General features: G+C 39.2%; 1 protein-coding gene across 1 annotated transcript in view; it reads right to left on the bottom strand.

The window, feature by feature from the left end:
- Positions 1-22,281, bottom strand: part of CCDC6 (coiled-coil domain containing 6) — a 109,494-nt gene that overhangs the window by 37,538 nt on the left and 49,675 nt on the right. Inside the window, exons 2-3 of the mRNA XM_004427106.3 lie at positions 17,908-18,057; positions 1,539-1,667 (exon numbers count right to left, since the gene is read on the bottom strand). Coding sequence (XP_004427163.1) covers positions 1,539-1,667; positions 17,908-18,057 — 279 coding nt within the window. The remainder of the gene's footprint in view (positions 1-1,538; positions 1,668-17,907; positions 18,058-22,281) is intronic.

Raw genomic sequence — 22,281 nt, 5'->3', positions numbered from 1 at the left:
CAGCAAATACTTGGTGTGTCAGGGACTTAAGCAAGAATCTTCAAAGCTTCAACCTGGACGGAATTGGCTATTGCCTATCCTGGGAATTAAACAGGTGAACTTCGGAACAAAATGTTTTTAAACTGTGGGGGGTGGAGAAGTCTTCTAAATTTAAATGGTGCATCTGAATTCTGAAGATGAATGGTAAGAATAGATTATTCTGGATACGTATAAAAAAGCCGACCCTTAGAAATGGAAACTTTCTTTTTCTTTTACCTGGAAGGAATGGAGAAAATTTTGTAGAGCTATTATTCATAGTCTTGGAAAACCCAGTGACATTCTTCCCTTTGATATGGGTAGATACAAGAACAACATGAAAAACAAGTCAGTTAGATTAGTTTAAAACAAACCCTGACTTCCTCTCAAACCTCACATTCCCATCACCGTTTCCTTCTCATGTACAATGATAAAACTAGAGCAGTCGTGAGGGGGTGTCATGAACTAGTCAGTATGGACTAGGATACACAGAAAGATCCTAAAGTTGGGATAAATCAGGTAACTTTGCACGAAAGACTTAGCCAAATCATCAAAATGGCAATCAGGATCCAGGCCACAAAGAGCTGGAAGATCTTAATCAATGTATTGAATTTTACATGGAAACTAGATAACAGTGCACTATGATCGGCTCAGCCTCTTATAACTTATCTTAGGGAAAATAAAATTACAGAACACTAGAGTGAGAAAAAAGCATTAGGAAGTATCTAGGCGAGGGACAACAGGTACTTTTGTCTTGGCACACCAACCTGGACGGACTGATAATAGCTGTTCACAGTCCTGTGTGTCGAAAGAGTACAAGGATCAGTCTGGACTCTCAAAGCAAGGACTTGGATCAAATACCAACGCCTGCCAAGGGCAACGGACAGGGAGATTGTGCTCTATTACTTTCCACCTTTTGTACCTCGTTATGTGTGCCATTCCTGATTTTAGTTTGTCCTTTACTTTTCATAAATGCAAAACTCACGCCCAGAGAAGTTAATGAAGTTAATTCAAGGTCATACAACCAGTTAGGGCTGAAACAGAATGCACAACCAAGTCAAGACTCCATATCTGCTTCAACAAACTTAGTTGGGAGAAGATAAGGTACATATAAGGCTCCAATAATTCAAAGAAGAAAATGCTAATTGTTTGTTCTGAAAAACCCTTAAAGAAAAGTTTAGTTCCACAGCAACACCAACTCAGGAACTTTCACAGAAACTATCCTGTGGTTAAAAACACATTCTTCTCCCTTTGCAAAAGGAACCTAACATTTCCTGCCTATAAATCAGTACATCACAACATATCTCCCGAAACTTTATTAATTGTGGTTAAAAAAAGAGAAAGTGTGTGAGAGAGTGAGCAGGTGCTATGCAGACCTGTCAATGCTTACTTCAGAAATGAAGTCTCCACTGTGGGAAGAAAAAGCTGAAAAATATTTTTCACTTATATTCCTCCAGGCATCTTAAAGCTTGAAAGAATAGTTGATGAGAAAAAAAGGTATAGAGAGAGCTATAGATTCTTACCTGCTCTAATGTAAGCTGCTTAGAAATGGTATCGTTCTCCAGTTTTTTAATTTTCTTCATCAGTTTGTTGACCTGGAATTCCTGCTCCTGTTCAAGATGCTGTTCTAGTTCGGCTTTCTCATGCTGCAGCTAGAAAATAAAAAAAACACAGATGTGGAAATTGAGACGCTCAAAAGCCACAGAAACAATGGCTCCAACAGCTGGTTACACTGAGTAAGAGACATCATCACAAAAGTTACATTACTGATTTCTGCTCCTATATCCAAATGTATACCTGGTAACCTGTTCTTAACTGGTTCCTCTAACTTATAACCAAAAATTATAGTGCAAATACATAGGCACTTGATCTTAGTCAAAAGGCCGAGAAATCACAGGCCAAATACATATGAGCATCAAACTATGATTAAACACAGATTTCAATTTTTAAAAATATATATGTGGTTGCTTCTGTAGGGAGGAATGGGGAGCCTAAGGAATGAGGAAAGGAAGGAAACTTACTTTTCACCATAAATATACCCTTCAGCACTTTTTAAGTTTTATACCATGGGCATAAAAATTAATAAATTAAAAAACAGAAATCTCACACTGACAGTTTTTATTAAATGAATTACTCAGATTTATATAATGTATGTAGAGAGGGATGAGATGTTACAAACACAAAACATACTTAGTAAATTATTCCAAATGCTATTTCCCAACGTACTTAGTAAGCATGCTTTGGCAAAAATCAGTACAATTATCTTTCTAAAATGAGATTGTACATCACATCTCCTGTCTCTTTCCTAAAAACAAAGGGAAAGCCTATGATTTATGCAGTTAAAAGATAAAGTTGTGGGGCCGGCCCGGTGGCACAAGTGGTTAAGTGCGCACGCTCCACTGCGGCGGCCCGGGGTCCGCTGGTTCAGATCCTGGGCACGCGCCGACACACCACTTGTCAAGCCATGCTGTGGCGGTGTCCCATATAAAGTAGAGGAAGATGGGCATGGATGTTAGCCCAGGGCCAGTCTTCCTCAGCAAAAAAGAGGAGGATTGGCAGATGTTAGCTCAGAGCAGATCTTCCTCACAAAATAAAAAGATAAAGTTGTGTTGCCATTGCAAGAGAAAATTTTAAAAATTTACTCCAACTTTCAAAACCAACAGGGAATAAAAGAAATCCAGTGGATACATGACAACCAGGGATCCCATTAATAACTATGCATTATTTCTAACATTCTCAGCTGGGGAGTTTTGTTGATCCATAGTAGGGGTTGGAGGGAATGACAGCCACAGGGCCTGATGCTTTCAGAACCAAGGAGAAATTAAGTAAAAGCTATTAAAAACAATGAAGCACATGGTTTTATTTTAGGGTCTAAGATGACACCGCCCCCTAATTTTACCTTCAAAACCCTTTCTTTGGGCAGACACCGTACACCAGGTTCTTCACATGTGTTAGGCAGGCATGATAACTCCTATTTTATATGTGACAAAACAGGTTACTGAATTACCAAGGTAATTCAGCTGGAAAGTGGCAGAACTTGGGACCCACACCCTAAACCGCAAACCAGTGTTCTCCCACTGGATCCTGATCAAACCCTGGAGGGGTCAACTTCAGACTCCTCCACTCACCAGCTAATGCAGCCTTGATGTTTGGAAAGTGAAACGATTAAACGCAGACAACACTAAGCCGTGCATGCTCACCCAGGGGATGCTACGTCTCTGTAAACCCGGCACAGGGTGTGACGGACAACGGAGAAAGCTCAGCTGGGCCTGATCAACCTCAAAATGGCTACTCCACATTTGACACAATTGCCACTGCTCTGAAAGCACATACTTGGTTAAAAAAAAAAAAGAAAAAAAAAAGTTTAAAATCTGACATAGTCTTCTAACACTTGGAAACGTTGACTAAACAGATGCTGTTTTTTCTCCAACTGTTTTTGATGTGCAGCTCCAAAAAAAGTTGATCAACCTTGCAGGGACCCAGAAAAAAAGCAGATGTGAGGAGGCACTTACATTGACAAATCTATTTTTAGCTAGCTCTTTAAAACTCAGGTTCTGCAAGACCAAGCAGCAATTAAAAGCACTAAGAGAAATGGACAGAGAAGACGAGTTCCTGGCATTTCAGACACAAAAGACCCCCATGGGGCAAATATCACCCATGAGGAAAATATAGCAAAACATGTACATATTTACCTAACACTTTTATTCCATAAATGTTTGCTGTATATCTTCCATTCGCAGGTACTATGTTAATGGTGGGTGAAATCTATAGTTATTATCCTCGCCCTAAAATAGTTTATGAACACTAAGCTTAAATGATAGCTACTGGTTTTAGAAAAACGAACTTTAGTCTTAAAACCTTCAAGCCATTTGCATGAAGTTTTTTTTTATAGTAGCTGTGTTTTCCGCCAATATGTTTTCAATTACTGCCATTTTTATTTGAAAGACCCTCCCCCTCTTTTTTTTTTTTTTTTTTTAGCATTCTGCTTCTGCCTTGATGTAAATTAAAACAATAAAGGATGCAATCTAACGTCGAAAAATCTCTTGCCCTTCAGGCAGCATTTGTCACAGAATGCTAATCTGAGAAAAGGTAAGGTTCTCATTGGCTTACAGGAAAACAGTCATATTTAGACAGATGGGCTAACACTGTCAATATCTGATGAGGTATTTCCTTTAAGAATACAGATTAAACTAGTAATAAAATCTATAAAAACTCTCAATTTTAAGAGGGGTTTCCTTTCAAGAGCTATGCCCTAAGGAAAATTTGATGGTAACGCTCTCCCTACCAGAACTCAAGGAAGATCCCTGGGTTACACTAACCCACGATTTGGAAAATATCAAGTCAGATGTAACTCTGTTGGCCAAAGAGGCACAGTTTTCATCATCCCCAAAAGACAGAGCTGAAACACACAGCTCTGCAGCCTGCTTTGTTCAGGCATCTCTCAGGTGACATACAATTTAGGAGCAGGGCACGGAGTTTCTGAACAGAACACTAGAAACAGAAAATATGGTTCTTCCTTGGAACAAAGAAACCAGCAATAAAAAGAGAAACCCAGAGAGAAATCCAGAAACACTCTCCCCTAAAAATCATGAGATGAGAGTTAAGATGAGCAAGGAGAAGGAGGCAGAGCAAGGGAAAGGATCTTGAGAAATGAATAACCATCGAGTTTGCCTCATAACAGCTTGCCTGAGAAAAATTCAGAAATTGTTTCTATTTTAAACAGATACCCTATGAATTCAAGCCATTTGGCCCCAAAAGGCTTGAACCAACACCCTGAACCCACCTGCCTATTTTAAAGCTGTAACTCATGACACCACAAACAAAAACCCTAAAACGAAGCCTGGGGCAGGCTGACCCAAGATTAGCTACCAGAAATAAACTCCAATTTCATCTCTGAGGAGCAGCTTCAACATGGGCATAACATGCAAGGCATGATTTTAATAATCACAGGTCTTAATGCTTTATGAGAATTTTAAATCTTCCAATAAGGTCAGAGATCCTGAACTAGAACCAAAAAAATTCAAACGAAGTAGTAAATAGTCAAGCAAATTCTATTAATGTGTTTGAAAAACTCCTGTGCATCTTAAATATATTTAAAGCAAAATACTTAAGTTGATTAAAAGTTTTTTTCAAAATCAGAATTTTCTATAATACACTTTTTATAAAGTCAATCTCAAAGGTTATGGAATAGTCTTATAACTGTTATTTGTGTAATATATTGTTAACATTAACAAAAAAAAACACTGTAGAACTGAAATCACATTATATAACAGATGATCCACCAGCAGCACATTTTCAATGGAATTAGGGTTATATAAATAAATGTTTGTTCCCTTAGGATTTAGCATGAAAAATATATTAACATAACTGAAAAAGCCATAAGCAACGATATAACTATAAACTTGTAAAATTCTAAGTACTAAAAGTTGAGCATTTTCTTATTGTATCCACTCATTATATATGGAGTCCCAAAGCAAAATTCCAACCCACTAAAAAATACAAGTGTAGCATTAATCTGATCTAAAACAGGCTAGCCTTAAGCATCATTCAATTACCAATAATTACTGTCTTTCTTACAATTTACAAAGGCTTTCTGGAGCCACTTCAGTGAACCAGGCCTCTTATATAAGAGATTCAAGAACTCTTCACTGAATGACTTTTTATTCTGGGCAAAACTCTCTCTAGCAGGTAGAGGCACTGGAAATCATTCACCTGAGAGAACCACAATAGGTGCACGTGTGGCTTGGCTGTTGAGCCAGTCTGCCCACCTAGCATGCAGCAGGTGTGCCAAATCCCAGGCTGAGTGAAGTGTGTTTACAAGTCTTGGCTTGTTGTCAATCCAGGCCATGCCAAGGGAGGCAAGCCTTCTGGCCACTAGTCCCAGGACCCAGCTTTCTCAATGCAACTTGAGAATAAACCCAAGGTGGCCCCACCTGTTTTCACTAGTTAACACTAATATTTCTCTGTACTCACAGTCCCACAACCAACATCCTTAGTTTATTGACAATTACCAAGGCCTAGAGCTATCTGCACTGGACCAAGTAGGGGCCACGACAGGACAATAACTTCCTTAAGTCATTGGACTGTCAAAAGCAATTATCATGTTATTAACATGAGCTTTGAAAAAAAGTTTAAAACTCTCTCTCAGAACATTGAGTTTCTCACGACTGCTCTGCTGAGCAGCCTGAGCACAAAGTCAGCCTCCCACCTCCAACTCAGAACATCACCACTAAATGCCTCTTGGGCCCACACTTATTCCCACCTCCTTCCCCTCTTCTGTTACTGGTACCATTATTCTCAGTCAACACCTCACATCTCATCAGTTTCCAAATGGCATAAGTCAGCCTCCATATCAGCTGTCAAACACACCCTCCTTCTGTGCTCACGGCCCCATTCTAGTTCAGGTCTTTTACTCCTCTTCACTGGGACATTGCCAAAGCTCCCAAGGGATCTCCCCAGATCCACTGTAAGTCATCCTAGCAGACAAACCCTATTCCTTCAATGCTCTGCTCAAACCTCTTCAATGGCTCCCTACTACCTGCAGGTTAAGTCCAAACTCATTTGCACAACATTTGTGCAAATCCACAACCCAGTCCCTATGCAAGCTTCCCATGCTTTCCTTGTGCTATTTTCACACTCAGCCCAAGTAACAGTCTCAGGTTTGCAAACATGAATGCCTTCAGGGTCTAGGCTTCTAGCAAACAAAGAACGGATGAATCTAAGCACAGGGAATGATGGCGACTGCAGTTTAAGGCAAAGCTCATGTCTTTTCTTAAAAAAATAATAAATTAAAAAAAATCAAACTCACCATGCTGGCTAAACACTTCCGGAGACCACTCTGATCCAGGGTCTTAGAGACTGTGAGGCCTCCCAGTTATACTGGACGACTCAAACACAGCTGCTGCACACTTCCTGCCCCCAAACCCCTGGACACGCTGTGCCCCCTGCCTCGAGTGCCTGAATCTCTCCCTCCAACTTACTAAAACTGGGAGATGGCTCAAAAGACATCTTCCGCAGTGCCCTCCCACACACCCTCAGCATGATGTATACACCCCCTCCTTGAAGCTGTGATGAGCACACTGTACTTCATGTGCACTTTAATGTCTAGTTCATGGTGTTTTCCATAACCTTTCTACTATTAGTTACTTCTAAAAGCAGCTAACTCATCAAGGCACTTACCAAGCACTTTATGGACATCAATGCACTTAATAGCCATAACTCTATGGTTGATACCATTGTCCACATTTTACAAAGGATGAAACCACAGCTTAGGGAGGTAAGGTAACCTGCCCAAAGTCACACAGCTGGTGAGGGAAAGATCCAGGGTTAAAGCCCAGGTCTCTGGATTCAAAGCTTTTGCCCTTATCCCTGATGTGTGCTGCCACCCTTGAGCACCTGGGTACATTCTCAATCACCCTTATAGGACTGCAAGCTCTATGAAGAGCAGTGACCACAACTTATTCAATTCCACCCTAGAGCACCTAGAAAAGCCTTATCTATGCAAATATTGATTGGATAAATGATAATACCTCACCTCCTATGAACTGGTTCCCCCCTAGATTAACCCTCAAGATGAGCAAAACAACTAGGTAAATACAAAAGATACCATTAGTGTGTATATATATAGTGCTCTCAGGTGACCATCACCCAAATCAAGAAATACTAACTGCCAGCTCCCCCAAAGCCCCATGTGTCCCTTCCTGATCATAGTCCCCCATCTGCTTGAAGTAAATGCTCTTCTGATTCTTATGGTATTCACTTCCTTGCAACTTTTTTCTTAAAAAATAAAAATTTACTATGTATTTATTTCTAAACATTACTTTTGCTTGGTTTTGTATTCTTTTTTGTCTAGCCGCTTCTGCTCAACGAACTTGTGATTCCATTCACCTGTATTATTGAGTCTAATTGTGGTTTGTATTCTTATTGCCTTATAATATCCCACTGGATGAGTATATCACCATTTATCCATTCTACAGATGATGGGTATCTGGGTTATTTCTAGCTTTTTACTATTATGAACAGCACCATAAAGAGCATTCTTCTACACATCTAGCACGTATGTGCACACATTATGAAATATATCCAGGAATGGAACTGCTGGGTCATAGACAATGAACATATCCAACTTCATTACGTAATGTCAAATTGTTTTCAAAATGGTTGTAACCCCTTCCATTCTCTGACAGCAGTGTGTGAGAATTCTCTAGTAATATCTGGTGGTTTATTTCTCCTTTCCTGATTACTACTGGGGTTGTATACTTTTTCATTTGTTTACTGGCCATTTGGCTACCTGCTTGTGTGAAGAGTCTATTAAAGTCTCTTGCCATTCTTCTTCTGGGTTGTCTGTCTTTCTTATGGATTTGCAGTTTTGTGTTGGTTATACATGTCGCAAATATCTCCTCCCACTCTGCGGCTTGTCCTTGCATTCTCTTTACATGATTTCTTATGATACGTCTTTGGTTCTCTTCTCTAGGCATTAACTAATGACAACACTCCCAAATTTACATTCTAGCCCAAACTTCTCTGTTGGGAGAGGCTCAGTCCTACTGCTTATTTGTTTTCTCCATTTGGACGTCTAGATATTTTAAGTGAACTTCTGAACTTCTGACCTTCTCACTCTAAGTCTACTCCACTTGCTGTCTTTCCTACCTTACATGATGGTAACTCCATTTTTTTCTAGTCATTGAAGCCAAAACCTCTAAGTCTTCCTTGACTCTGTCTTTTGCTCACACCCACTTCTAATCCATCCTCAAATCCTATAGGATATTCCTTCAAAATGCATCCAGAACCCAATGGTCACCATCTTCACTACCACTATCCTAGAACAGTCCACCCCATCTCTCGGTGTGGATTATAGAACATTCTTCTAATAGATCTTCTTGCTCTCACCTTGGCCCCTACTCCATAATCTCTTCTCAACATAGCAATCAAAACCAGATCATTTCACCACTTTCCTCAAAACCCTGGTGGTGTCCATCTCAGAGAGAAAGCCCAAGTCCTGACTGTGGCTCAAAAGGCTCTACATGATCTGCATACTGGCCATCAAACCCCCAGACCAACTACTTTCCCAATCTCATCTCTTCTTCCTCTCCCCACAAGACTCCACTCCAACCACACTGGCCTCTCTGCTGCTCCTCCAACACGGCGGCACAATCCCACCTCAAGGCCTTAGTACTTCCTTGTTCTCTCTGGCTTCAATGCTCTTCTCTCAGAGATCCACATGGCTAGCTTTCTCTTCTCCAAGATGTGTTCTGATATTATCTCAATGACTGACTCATTTAATATTTCAAGAGCCCCCATACCCTTTACAGTGTTCTATCTTTTTCTGTAGCACTTAATACATTCTCATGGTTTTTGATGCTGTTTTACATTTTCACACTTAACTGGTTGTTGCTGGTATACAGAAATACATTTCTTACATGAAAAAACTCTTAATTCTAATTATTTACCTGTAAGTTCTTTAAGATTTTTCCAATTATAAGCCCATAAAAAAGCGGCAATCTTAGTTCCCCTTTCCAATCCTTATATCTTTTCTCTTTTTCTTGCCTTTCTGTACTGGCTAGGAATCTACAACAATGAAGAAAAGAAGAAAACACAGCAGGCATTTTTTCTTGTTCTTGATTTGAAAGGGAAAGTTGTTAACTTGTCATAATTAAACATAATGTTTGGGTAGGCTTTTGGTAGACACTGTCAGGTTTAAGTTCTATTCTAGGTTCACTATGATTTAATAATAAATTGCTACATTTTGTCAAGTCCTTTTTCTCCATCTATTAATACAATCACGGTTTTTTCTTTTTATTCTGTGAATGTGGCAAATTATACTTACTGATTTTCTATTGTTAAATTAACCTTGCATTCCTTGTATAAATCCAACATAGTCATGAAGCATTCTCCTTTTAATATATTTTTGGATTCATTTTCCTTATATTTTATTTAAGATCTTTGTTCATAATTGATATTTCACTAGGATTTACCTTTCTTGAACTATACTTAAGTTTGAGCATTAAGGTTATGTCAGCCTTAAAATAAGTTGAGCAGCATATTTTTTTCTTAACTTGAGACTTAACAGAAGATTGGAACTATTTCATCCTTGAATGTTTGGTACAACTTCCCAATCTCATCTCTTGGTGAAACCATTTGAGCCTGGAATTCTTTTTCTAGGAAGGCTGTTGATCACTGATTCAATATCTCTAATGGTTAGAAAGCTCATGTTTTCTATTTTTTCATTTGATTGTAGAAAGTTATATTTTTCTAAGAATCTGTCCATTTCATCTAAAATTTCAAATGTATTGCCAAAGTTACTCACTTATCTTTTGAATGTCTGCAAGAAAAGCTGTGATGTGTTCCCGTTTCCTAACGAAGATTTGAAACTTGCCTTTATTTCTTTGAACGTAGTAAGCATCGTTGCTTCGTAGTTCACGTCTTATAATTCTAATATCTGAAGTATCTGTGAAGTCTCTTTCTGTCCTGTTCTTTCTACTGGTTTATATTCATGAAATCTCATATCTCCACGTCCCTGGTTCTCCCTGTATGATGGACAATGCATTTGAACTTTTATTTGTAGGAGAAACTTATGGCCTAAGGTGAGTGATGGTATCTTCCTCCAGAAAATTTCATCTTCTTCTTCCAGTCACCATATGTCTGGGTCCATCTTAATCCAAAACCAAAGCTTTATGTTCTCTGGCACACCCAGACGATGCAAATCAGGTTCATTCTTATCCTGAGGGTACAGCTCTTCATGATTCCAACTTAAAGTGGAGGTGATTTATCACTGTCCTCACCTTTGGCCAGTCCCGAGCTTTGACTTCTATAACCCCAGCTCCACACAACTACCAAAAGCACAACTCACTTTCTCAGCTGTTTCTTAATGAAGAGCAAATGCTCTCAGGACAAAAGCAGACTTGGGTGCTGGGGTCTTCTCTCGATCCCCATCCTTCCCCAGATCTCAGCCCGACGGTTCTTCACTACCTTGTTTGTTCTTTAATGCTTTTAATAAAAATTTAAAAGCATTTTGTCTACCTTTTATTTACCCTCAGTGAGGTTTGCCTGAATTATTGAGCCTGTCATTTTCTAGAGGGGAAGGCCATGTAACTTTTACAAAGGAAAAAAATAGCTAGATCCTTCTAGAGAGTTAATTATTTTTAAGATTTTATTTTCTTGTCAGCATTCTCAATACCAAGGACTCGAGTCAGGCCCTCACTTCTGAGCAGATGGCTCCAGAACAACATCAGGCTTCCTATCCACTCAGAATACCTAAAGGGCTAAGTTTGAGTTTACTAGATTTCCAATAGCATGACGCAGCTGAAAGAATTAACACCTTTAAAGAAGTCTGGTTAGGAGAAAGGTTAAAGAAAGATGCTCCACCAATAAAAAAAAGAAGTCCTTGGGGCCGGCCCGGTGGCACAAGCAGTTAAGTGCCCACGCTCCACTGCAGCGGCCCTGGGTTCGCCGGTTCGGATCCCGGGCGTGCACCGACGCACCGCTTGTTAAGCCATGCTGTGGTGGCGTCCCATATAAAGGAGAGGAAGATGGGCACGAATGTTAGCCCAGGGCCAGTCTTCCAAAACAAAAAAGAGGAGGACTGGTATCAGATGTTAGCTCAGGGCTGGTCTTCCTCACAAAAAAAAAAAAAAAAAGAAGTCCTTTAGGCTCTGGAGTCAGCCTTATGCACTGAAAATCCATTTTGTAAACACTAGCAGTTTCTTCTTCTGAAGAATAGTGTTTAGCCCAAAGAAATAATTCATTCTAAGCTGAGTCATTACTGTAAATTAAAATAAAAAGCCTTATCTTTCTTATCTAGTTTATGAATCAAGAGGGAAAAAAAAGGGAGGTGAAGACAGCAGCAAGAGATACCTCTGCATTTCAACGTCATTACTGACTGGGCTGACTGTAAACTGTCTTGAAAATGAAAAAAACCTACCCAAGAAATACAAAACATTGCAACATTTATAACTGCAAGGTTTTGAAATCCTTTGAAAAGCGTTTCCAGGGATGGCTCAAGTCCATCTACAGTGGAGCCAAGTATCCTTCAATAACCAAGATTCACCTCTTCACCCAGAAATAATGCTTACCCCTACTCTGTGACTAAAGCAACATCTCACTCCAGCTTTACCTAATTATTTTCAGTTTCATGTTCCTTCTACTTTTATTTTCTCTCTACCTACATTTTCCCACATTTTGTCAAAGAAGTCAGCATGGGAACCTTCTAGGCCCTTACATTTTTGGGAATCCATGCTGGTACATCAAATCTACATAATCAACACACGCGCACACACACACACACACACACTTTGAAAGAAACTCAGTGATTTCTTAAGACTAAAGAACTGCATCAAGTTTATTGTATTTTCTAATCATAATGCAAATTATGTTGGACTGAGAGATTTTTGGCATTCTACTAACAGGAAAATTCTGGCTTATAATTTGGCCCCTGGTGGTTGCAGCATTTAAAATGCATTAAAAACATCCCGGGAGCCCTTTGCAGATGTTATCGTGAACACAATGTGTAAGCCTCTTGCTCCATGAAAAGAAACAAAGAACAGACAAGCTGAGGTTTAGATAATTTGGAAGGAAAAACAACATTAAAAAATAAAAACACCCCTCTGTTCCAACTGTTCTGTAAACTGTTAGGTGATAGCCAATTTTTCTGACCAGCATTAATAGCCCTGAGAAAATAAAAGCCAAGAGGGCCGCTGGTCTAGCCACCTTAATAAAGAACATATTTCAAGGTCTCTTCTCCCCCGCCGTGGAGAGAAACAAGTTTTCGTCCGAATGGATGCAATGGCAGTCTTAGCCGAGGTGCCTTTAAAATTAACCAAACTGAGCTTCATACATATTTATCACCCTGACATGTGATTCTGCTGCCTGCACAAATGAAATCACTTCATAGCCATCTCAGTGACATGGAAAACTTGGGGTAAAAAAGGCAGCCTCAAATCCTGGTGTACACGCTTAAGAAGGGAACTGGGAGTCTATACTCACTTCTAATGCCTGCTACCCAGAGACGCAGCCTTTCTGGGGTTAGGGAAGCATACACTCTAGAAAACCGAATCCATCAAGATAGTATTAGAAGAAGAAACTACTTCTCCAGAATTGAGGGGAGGAGAGGGAGAGGTAAATGAAGTGATAAGCCTTCGTCTAGATGAATAGGCAGATTCGAGGACTTATTGAAATTCTTCTTCTCAGTTTTATTCCTGTGCCAGCGAGATGGAAGAATAATGCTGCTGCGTGATATCCTTCTCACTGCTCAGCTATAAATCATTTGGTAGTGGCAGCCTCAGCTGTGGTTTTTGCCCACAACTTCCTTCCTTTCCTCTATATATTATCTTTCCATAGATGCTAGGAAACTTCAACTACTTTAATTCCAGAAGGCATTCTAATCTCAGGGACCAAGTCAACAATAATAAAAATAAACCAGGCCACTTAACAAGAGATCCAGAAAACTTTTATTCTTAAGTACTTTCAATCATCAATAAGAATGTGCCCCCTACAATAAGGACATAAGTATAATAATTTCTACTATAGCTACAGTGGCAATATTTTCTGAGGACCAGATCCAATTTCAAATGTGAATCGAAAGTACAAAACTACAAACCTATTTATTATGTTAGATCTAAAATTTGAAAGTTGGATTAGGTTGAAAAGATTGAGAGATATATGTAATACCTGCTATTCTTCTTATCTCAGTCCTCTTCCAGGGTTTTAAAAAAAGAAAAAAGGATCCATTAAGTTTTGGCAGTGGTATTGGTTAGAAGAGTATAGAAAACAATTGAACAGGTCTTCCCAAAGAGCAGGATGCATCGGGCTTACATAAAAGCAAGTGAGAAAATCAACAACTGCTAAAACCATTATCAGGCTCAGGGAGGACAGGTCTTCCAGTTGGCACTGGTGATTGGTAGTTAACAGTTAGCCAGCGGAATTAGGGATTTAAAAAAAAAAGTGTTAAGACTGAGGGCCAGTGGAATGAATCATATCAAGACTGACAAGACAGTTAAGCTAATCATGAGAGCACTCTGATCATACTAGTTCTTAATGATTTGGGCAGTCCAGAAGCTTCCATTACCTACAGATGAGCCCGACTCTGCAGGGGGCTTCAGTGCATTGTTGTCCATGACAAACAGATGCAACTATGACAGCAGGACTCTGAGCTCTCAAGTCAGTGACACAGAAGGAAGTTTCAAAAGGTAAGAACCAAACAGGCATCAGAATGTTTAAATTTCCTTTTTAGGAAATAAGATATTTTCTAATTACAAAAGTAATGCATGTTGCTTTTACAAAAGGAGAAGAAAAGGGGCACAAGAAAATTAACATAACCTAAAAGCTCAGCACCCAAGTCTAATTACAGCTAACGTTTTAGAGAATAGTCTTTTAGACTTTCTTTCTAACGTGCATGTTATATATCAAATTCTGATAAAAGTCTGCTCACAAAACATTTCTTATAAATTTTAATTACAAATTATGATTGAACTACCACCTCTCTTCAAGGCATTCCAGAGCTGAATTTGGTTCTGATGCAGGCTTGTGTTGGACTTGGCAAAAGTACTAGAGGGTTCTTTTTAGGACAGTTTTCACCAGTCAGTAATCAATCCCATGGTCTGGGCTCAGAAGGATGCAGATTTTCAGACATGAGTTTTCACAGAATGAAGACATAATTTTGCTGCATGCTCTTTTTTAGGTGTGTTTTTGTTTGTTTCAGTGAGGATTAACGTATTTGCAGGTGTTGAAGCTATCGCCCAAACTCGATCTTCTAAAAAGGCAAAGGGATTTCCTCTCATCTATACTTAAATAAACTTGATTCAGTTTTTAAGGCTATTAAATACCACCTCTGCCAGAGCAGATGGGAAGGAAGGTGTCTCCTCCATAGCAATAATCTCATTTTGTTCTTCGGACCAAAGAATTCCTTCGAAATGCACATAAAAGCATTGTTCAATCACTATATCGGAGACAACAGCCAAAGCACAGTGACAGAACCAAAACTGTTCTATAAATAGCCTCTCAGTGGCCTTTGGGTGAAAAATGCTAAACGCCTTCACGGTGAACAGGTCAATTCACTCATCTGTCTATTGGTGACTCCCGCATTTCGGTTTCCCTAAGCAGGCTTCTCATAACAAGGTCCTATCCAGAAGCAAACATCCTAGAGAGTCATATTAAAGTAATTACACAGTTGGAAAAGTCTATTGGTACCAATTACTTTAAAAATCTTCCAGATGGAGATCAGTTCTTCCACACTGGGTGGCAGAAAATGTGAGCCTTCAACAAAGGACCGGTTTAAATCCTTCAGGAAAGCCTGGGGGATGGGTAACATGGGCCTACAACCCTTGTTCCCTGTAGCTATACCAGATCTCTCCAACTGGCTAACAGTAGAGGGCTTCCTGGGTATTTACCACAAAATGGCATATTGTGATACCTGATATCTAAAGTGAGAGATCACCTATCCCGCCACAGAATAGACATAGCTCTAGAACTTGCCAGACCTCAACTTCAAACTATCTGCCATCCATCTCCTTTCAAAAGCCTAAGAACTAGGATGGAAGAATGAGGAGTTACTGTTTAATGGGTACAGAGTTTCAGTTTGAAAAAATTCTGGGGATGGATAGTGGTAATGGTTGCACAACAATGTGAATGTCCTTAATGCCACTGAATTATACATTCAAAAATGGTTGAAATGGCAAATTTTATGTTAGGTATATTTTACTACAAAATATATTTAAAAAGCCTAAGAACCCAGCTGGGATACATGAGAGATAGTCTCAGAGGCATGCTGACTGTCCATTTGTCCAGATTCTACAAGTCAGATCCCTAATGAGCTACAGACCCACCTAGAGCTCCCCGAGCAATTGAATTACACCTTCACACTCTATGCTTTATTTTGACTGAGGGTAAACATAAGACTTGGCCACATGAAGACTAGTGCTACACATCATACACTACTTCCGGCAAAAACAGTTTATTCTGTTTCTCAGTTTGTATATTATTTGGTCTCTTTAGAAAGATCCATGGCCCTCAAAAATCTTAAGTTTTTAATATATGAAAAATGTTTTTCTCCTGATGAAGTAAAACTATTTTTTTAAATATTTAAAATTTTAAAAAATTTTTTTAATATTTAAAATTATTTTAAATTATGAAAAAAGAATCACTACATTCCTCCAGGTCATAGCTTTATTTATAGGATGGCTCAGAGCTTAAATTTTAAGTTCAAACCTTCTTATGCCAAGTGTATTACTATAACTTCCTTTTCTGTTGCACACGGCTCTTATGTTTTCACTCTTATTTAGTATCTTATTTTAAGGGACATCAATGTCCCTGGAAAGAAGGTGGGTTTGATAATAAGTGAATGAGAGGCTGGTTATAAACTATACACTATAGAACCACTCACAAAGAAGATGAGTCTTTATAGAGAAAAGGAACATGATCTGGCTAGGTTTTCACTGCTATATAATGTACTTTGGTCAAAGACTCCAAATACTAACAGCCATGTAAGTTGAAAACAAAAAATGTTTCTTGCAGTTTTAAAAATTAGGGCACCTGATTATACACTAAACAGAAAACAAACCATAATTGCATCCCTATAATTCGAGAAGCAACGTACAGAATAAGCTGTCTAACTCTGCCAAGGTAGATATAGTCAAAGGTCAAATTAACCTTCTCCCTCACTCTTTCTCTGAATCAGAACGCGTGAATAAATAAAAACTTTCAGTGCAGAAATTCTGCCATAAATCTCTGCTAGACAATAATGCCTGGGTACCTCTAGTCTTCACATCTCAAGAACTACTATATAAATCAAATTTTGTGCAAGACTGTAACAGTGTCTTTATTTAGTAATTAGGTAGAAAAATGAGAATAAAAGACATATGGGGCAAAAGCTACCTGGACTATTCTATGGTCTTAAAAGTAACGTTTCTATACCAAAGCTTCCAGTCTTCTCTTACATTATCTACATTGGACGGTAAGAAAAGAATTTAGGAAGTTTTTTAAAAGCCTCAAATACTCTTTTTATTATAACCTCATGAAAATACATACTTTAATCAAATTAATGGATGAAATTGTTGGTGATGCCAGAGAACAAAAAATACAAAGGAGTGTTTCTACCTTTCACAGCCATCTGACAAAATAGTCCTCCTGGGATGATTTCATACCTGCTCAGTATTTTGGACAAGCTGTGTTAAATAATGAAAACTCAATATTCTACTTATTATTAAGTTCACGTTAAGTAACCCACAAAACATTTGCCCTAAACAAATTTTACTTTTGTACTTTACTAGTAAGATTTGAGAAAAAAAAGGAGGGGAAGAACCTCGGAACTAGAGAGATCGAACCTTCCTATAGGTTTTGTGTGGTGTCTTCTAAAAATTATTAGTGATTAATGTTAAGTTTTAATAGCAGTCTGGTATTTGTTCATAACATATTACTCACCCATCTGAACACAGCTGATTGTGTGTAATTTTAATTGTCATGGATACCTTTTATTTTTTTCCCCCCAAATTGACTCTTCATATTTTAGTGCAGAAGACCCACTTCCAGCTGCCAAAAATGTTCATGTTTTCATTACAGATTCAACATAAAAGGAGAAAAAGATCCCACATTTGGTGTTAATCCTCATATTTCCAAAATACTACATCCAGCATTTACTCCCATGCTAAGGCCTCAGGCTCAGCAGCAATTTTTTGAAAGGCTTAGGGTATTTTTTGTCTTATCTTACCTAAGCAGATGAGCTACAAACCACAGTCTTGAGCATCACACTGTTGCCATCTTTACCTGGTATTTTTAAATCTCCAAAGAACTTTAGCTACAACCTCATCAGTAAATGTTGCATGCAAAGTGCTCTCTCAAAGTCATTTTTTCCTAGAGAAGAAAACAGGCAGGGAAGATGAGAGGGTAGAAAAGATCATTTACCTGCATCAATTTTCTGGAGAGCTCATTAGTGAGGAACTCTTCTTCTTTCTCGTAATTTACAGCAAGGGTTTCTTTCTCCTTCTGCAAAGCCTGAATTTTCTTGAATAAGGTGTTACTGATGAATTCTTCTTCCTGCTCAGCCCTGGCTTGCTGTTTTAAAAAATAAAAATAAAAAAAAAACCATGTTAAGGAAACAGGAAATTTACTAATTGAAATACAGTTCTTATTTGCAGAGAGGGTGCCCATTTTAATTAGAAGTCTATTTTTAACTGTGAACCAACAGACTCCAAGAAGCACAAAACAGAGGAACTCAGTAGCCACCATAAAAGCGAATCTGACTATCACTCCAAAGGGCCTCCCTGTACTATCTATGGCCCTTCTTCTTAAAGTGATATGTCAAAGAAATTAACAAGGATTGTTTCCCAATCCCATGTCAATCTCCAGAATACAGAAAATTCCTTGCCCTATGGCAGGCAGGTCCAATCCTAGGATATGTGCATCCATTCATGATAATTCTCTGCAAGTCGCTACATCTCAAAGGTTTATACTTAAAATATCTAAGCAACACTTTTTACTGGAGCAGAGAAGTTCAACTCACTTAAAAGTAAAACCATGTCACCTCTTTAGGATATTACTGAAAGGGTGTGGCTATGCAATTTAAAAAGCAATACAGATACACATGGATTCATTTACATGTTCATTGAATAGTGAGTGGAAGGATATATACCAAATGGCTAAAAACTAGTTATTACAAACTAGAGGGGATCCAGGAGGTGAGGGGCAAGGGTAGATGAAAGGAGTTTCATTTTTTACTTTATTTCCCTACTGGGAATTTTTTGGAGGTGAGGGCAAGGACAGGCATTACTGAATTTTAAAAACAGAAGAACAGGAAGCCAAGCATAATTCAATGGAGATGAAAATATTCTTCTGTAGATCCCTCCCCCACCTATGTTTTAACAGAACAAACAGAAAAACCTAACCCTCCTTGAAGGAAATGAATCTTTGCAGAGAGAGGGTACTTGTTTCAAACGGACTCAACTCCATTCAAAGCACACTTTTTAAACCGCAATATTTTGATGCATTAATTCCAAACACCGCATTCCTGTTTCATCTGCCAAGTCACAGGAGGGAGAGCTGCATCAACTCCAAGCCTCCTGCACCTGTCACTTCTAATAGAACAAGACAGCCAGAAGGGCAGGAGACAAAAGGGCTCCTGCATTCAACAATTACCACCTTTTATTGTGAAAGGTCCAACCACCATGCCCGACTCCGGTGGCTTAGATTTCTGTACATACTCACTAGCTTCCCCAACACCCACACCCTAACAGCGATGGTTTCTGGGGAGTCCATCTTCCCTGCTCTCCATCACAGCGGCCCAGAGGAAGAACGCCAGTCCCTGCAACTGCTTGCCAAGTAATTCTGCAAAAGAGAGCCACATGGAGGACTCAGACAGAAAAAGAGAGCTACATAAAAAGTGGAAACTTTGGGAGAAGGTCCAGCACTCAAGTTCTTTAAGACATCAGTTGGGATTGGCCAGGAGAGTTGAGCGACAAAGAACAGATCACTGAGCTAATAAATTTTTATTACCAGCCAAGAGCACCCAGTGAGCAGGCCCAAGTCTCCAGTGGTTTCCTTACACACTTCGTTAGCACTTCTCAATGTCTTACTCTTTGCACTATGGTCAAGGAAAGATACTGAGGATTGGTACTTGCCCTCCCTCTTCCAAGTAATCCCCACTCATCTTCAAACCTCACATACTTCAAGATCTCATACTACTGCAATGGGCAGAAATCCAAAGTATTTATTTAAGGCATATTTTACACGTATATCCAAGCCCTCAATCTGTTTAAGCTACCTGTTTTTCTGGTTTAGACTGACAAAGTCCTATATGATTTAAATTCTGATTATTGTAAAAGTTACAGAACAAAAAGGTGGAGAAGAACTACAGTGCTTTTGCTGGTAATTCTGCACTTAGGATTCAAAAGGGTGTTGGCCATAAATTAATTTCATTTTCAGGTCAGACTCAACTTCTTGCAAGTTATCACACAGTCAATACTTTAGACGACTGGTAAATTTAAGCACAAGCAGTTAAAGAGAAGCAGACTTAGAAGCTCAGCAGACCACCTTCCCTTTTGCACAGGGGCCTAGAAGTGAGGAGTTGAAAATAAGAGGCTAGGCCCTAAGAGTCTATACATGCAGCTTCTGCACCCGCCTCGCTCCCCACAACACACACATATTTTATCTAGCCATTAAGTTACAGGGACAACAGGTTCCAGTGTAATATAAAACAGAACTTTGAGATAGAAAGTAGATTAGTGGTTTCCAGGGGCTGGTGGGGTGGGGAGAACGGGGAATGACTGCTAATAAGTTCAGGGTTTCTTTTTGGCGTGACGAATTAGATAGTACTAACAGTTTACAGAACCTTATGAATATACCAAAAACCACTGACCTGTATACTTTTAAAGGGCGAATTTTATAGTATGTGAATTATATCTCAATTAAGAAAAAGAACTCTGGGGCCGGCCCCGTGGCTTAGCAGTTAAGTGTGCACGCTCCGCTACTGGCAGCCCGGGTTCATATCCCGGGCACGCACCAACGCACCGCTTCTCCCGCCATGCTGAGGCCGCGTCCCACATACAGCAACTAGAAGGATGTGCAACTATGACATACAACTATCTACTAGGGCTTTGGGGGGGAAAAAAAAGGAGGAGGATTGGCAATAAGATGTTAGCTCAGAGCCAGTATTCCTCAGCAAAAAAAAAAAGAGGAGGATTAGCACCGATGTTAGCTCAGGGCTGATCTTCCTCACCAAAAAAAAAAAAAAAAAAGAAAGAAAAAGAAAAAGAACTCTGATAATCAGCAGGGTCTGTATTTCAGAGAGCACCTGGTTTCCTTTGCAATTCACCCCAGGGAATGTAGCAAAATTTCAAAAGGATGGGGGGAGGGAGATGTTGAAATCAGCTAGACTTGCTCTAAAAGTGCCTTCCAAAGTAACTGACATGTCACCAGTTGTGAGAGGCAGAGGCCTTAGCAAACAAAGTTATTTACGATTTTAGAATAGCCACTTATTTCTAGGCAAAGTCCACTAAAAAAAAAAAAAACATTCTCAGGATCTCTGAACAATATGAGGAATTGTTCTATGGAAGCTTGTCAAAGCCTGTCTCACTTAACAAGGGGTTAACAGGGCCCAACACAGATTTTATTAAAAGGCCTCCTTTAGCCAAGTTTTTGCCACTTCTTAGTTCTGAAGCCTGTTATTCTTCCTCCCACAGCACCTGAACATCCAGAGAAAAACCATCCATTGGGAGGACAAGATTCCAGGTCCCTAAAACCCTAGGTCACCCTTTTTCCAATTGGTCACAGATCATTTCATGAATTAACGCATAAATGAGGACAAAAGGCAAGATGCTGTATCCAATATAGCCTCAGAGAAAATTGTTTAAAAAGATCAGATATAGTGTACTGACAACCACAGGTAAATTGGATTATCAGATGTGAACCATGCATCACAGAAAATCAGTAAGGATCCATTTTGATTCCTCCCTGCAGCTTTCTCCCCACTCTACGTGCATTGTCATCTCAGTCTTAGTCTCAGTCAGTCCTGGCTTTTTCTTCCCCTAACTCCAAAACAGGCCTTGTTTTTAAGCTATAAAACAAATTACCTTTCCAATTTATTCCCCCCAAAGGAGCCAGGAGCCAGGAGCCAGGTAGACAGCAGCCTAGGAGAATGACTCCAGCCCCAGGCACCATTTGCAAGGTAGTAGGAGTCAGACAGACAAAGATGAACAGAGCAGAGATAAAAAGACAGGGTACCTTATGAAATCTCATCGGTTTTATCAACACATTTCCCTTTTTATCTGAAATGCTTGAAAAATCTCGACAGAACCTAAACACATTCAAATTCAAAATAAAACTGTATTTCAAAAGCTAAATAAATAAATCAAGGTTTACCTATAACGCCGCAAACTGTCAAAAGAAAATGTGAACAGGAAAATTAGAAACTCTTTGAAGGAGGAAACCTTTTCTTAGTGTTTTGCATATGTTTGCAGAGTTGAAGACTGGGAAAATCTCAGGGAAATAAAAAATCTGTGATCATATTTTCCTGTTCAGTATGGTTCTAGTTGCTACATTTAAAAACAGAGTGAATTTGGTACAACCATATTCACTTCTTAGTGTCTGCTATTTTGGCCCGCACCCAGCCGCAATCACTCGATGTCTGCTAACATGAGGACTAGGATATAAAGCAACTCTCCACCATTGTATGCTACCAAAAGTCAAATACAAAAAAAAAGGGCAACAAAAAAGAAATGGGGTTGCGGGGTGGGGGAGGAATTTACCAAGTCCTCTGGGAAAAATAAACACCAAAAAAAATTC

Source organism: Ceratotherium simum, chromosome 6, assembly GCF_057802395.1.
Source record: "Ceratotherium simum simum isolate JZ-2026a chromosome 6, ASM5780239v1, whole genome shotgun sequence".
In the NCBI taxonomy this organism is placed as follows: Eukaryota; Metazoa; Chordata; class Mammalia; order Perissodactyla; family Rhinocerotidae; genus Ceratotherium; species Ceratotherium simum.
This window is presented reverse-complemented; position numbering and strand designations above follow the sequence as displayed.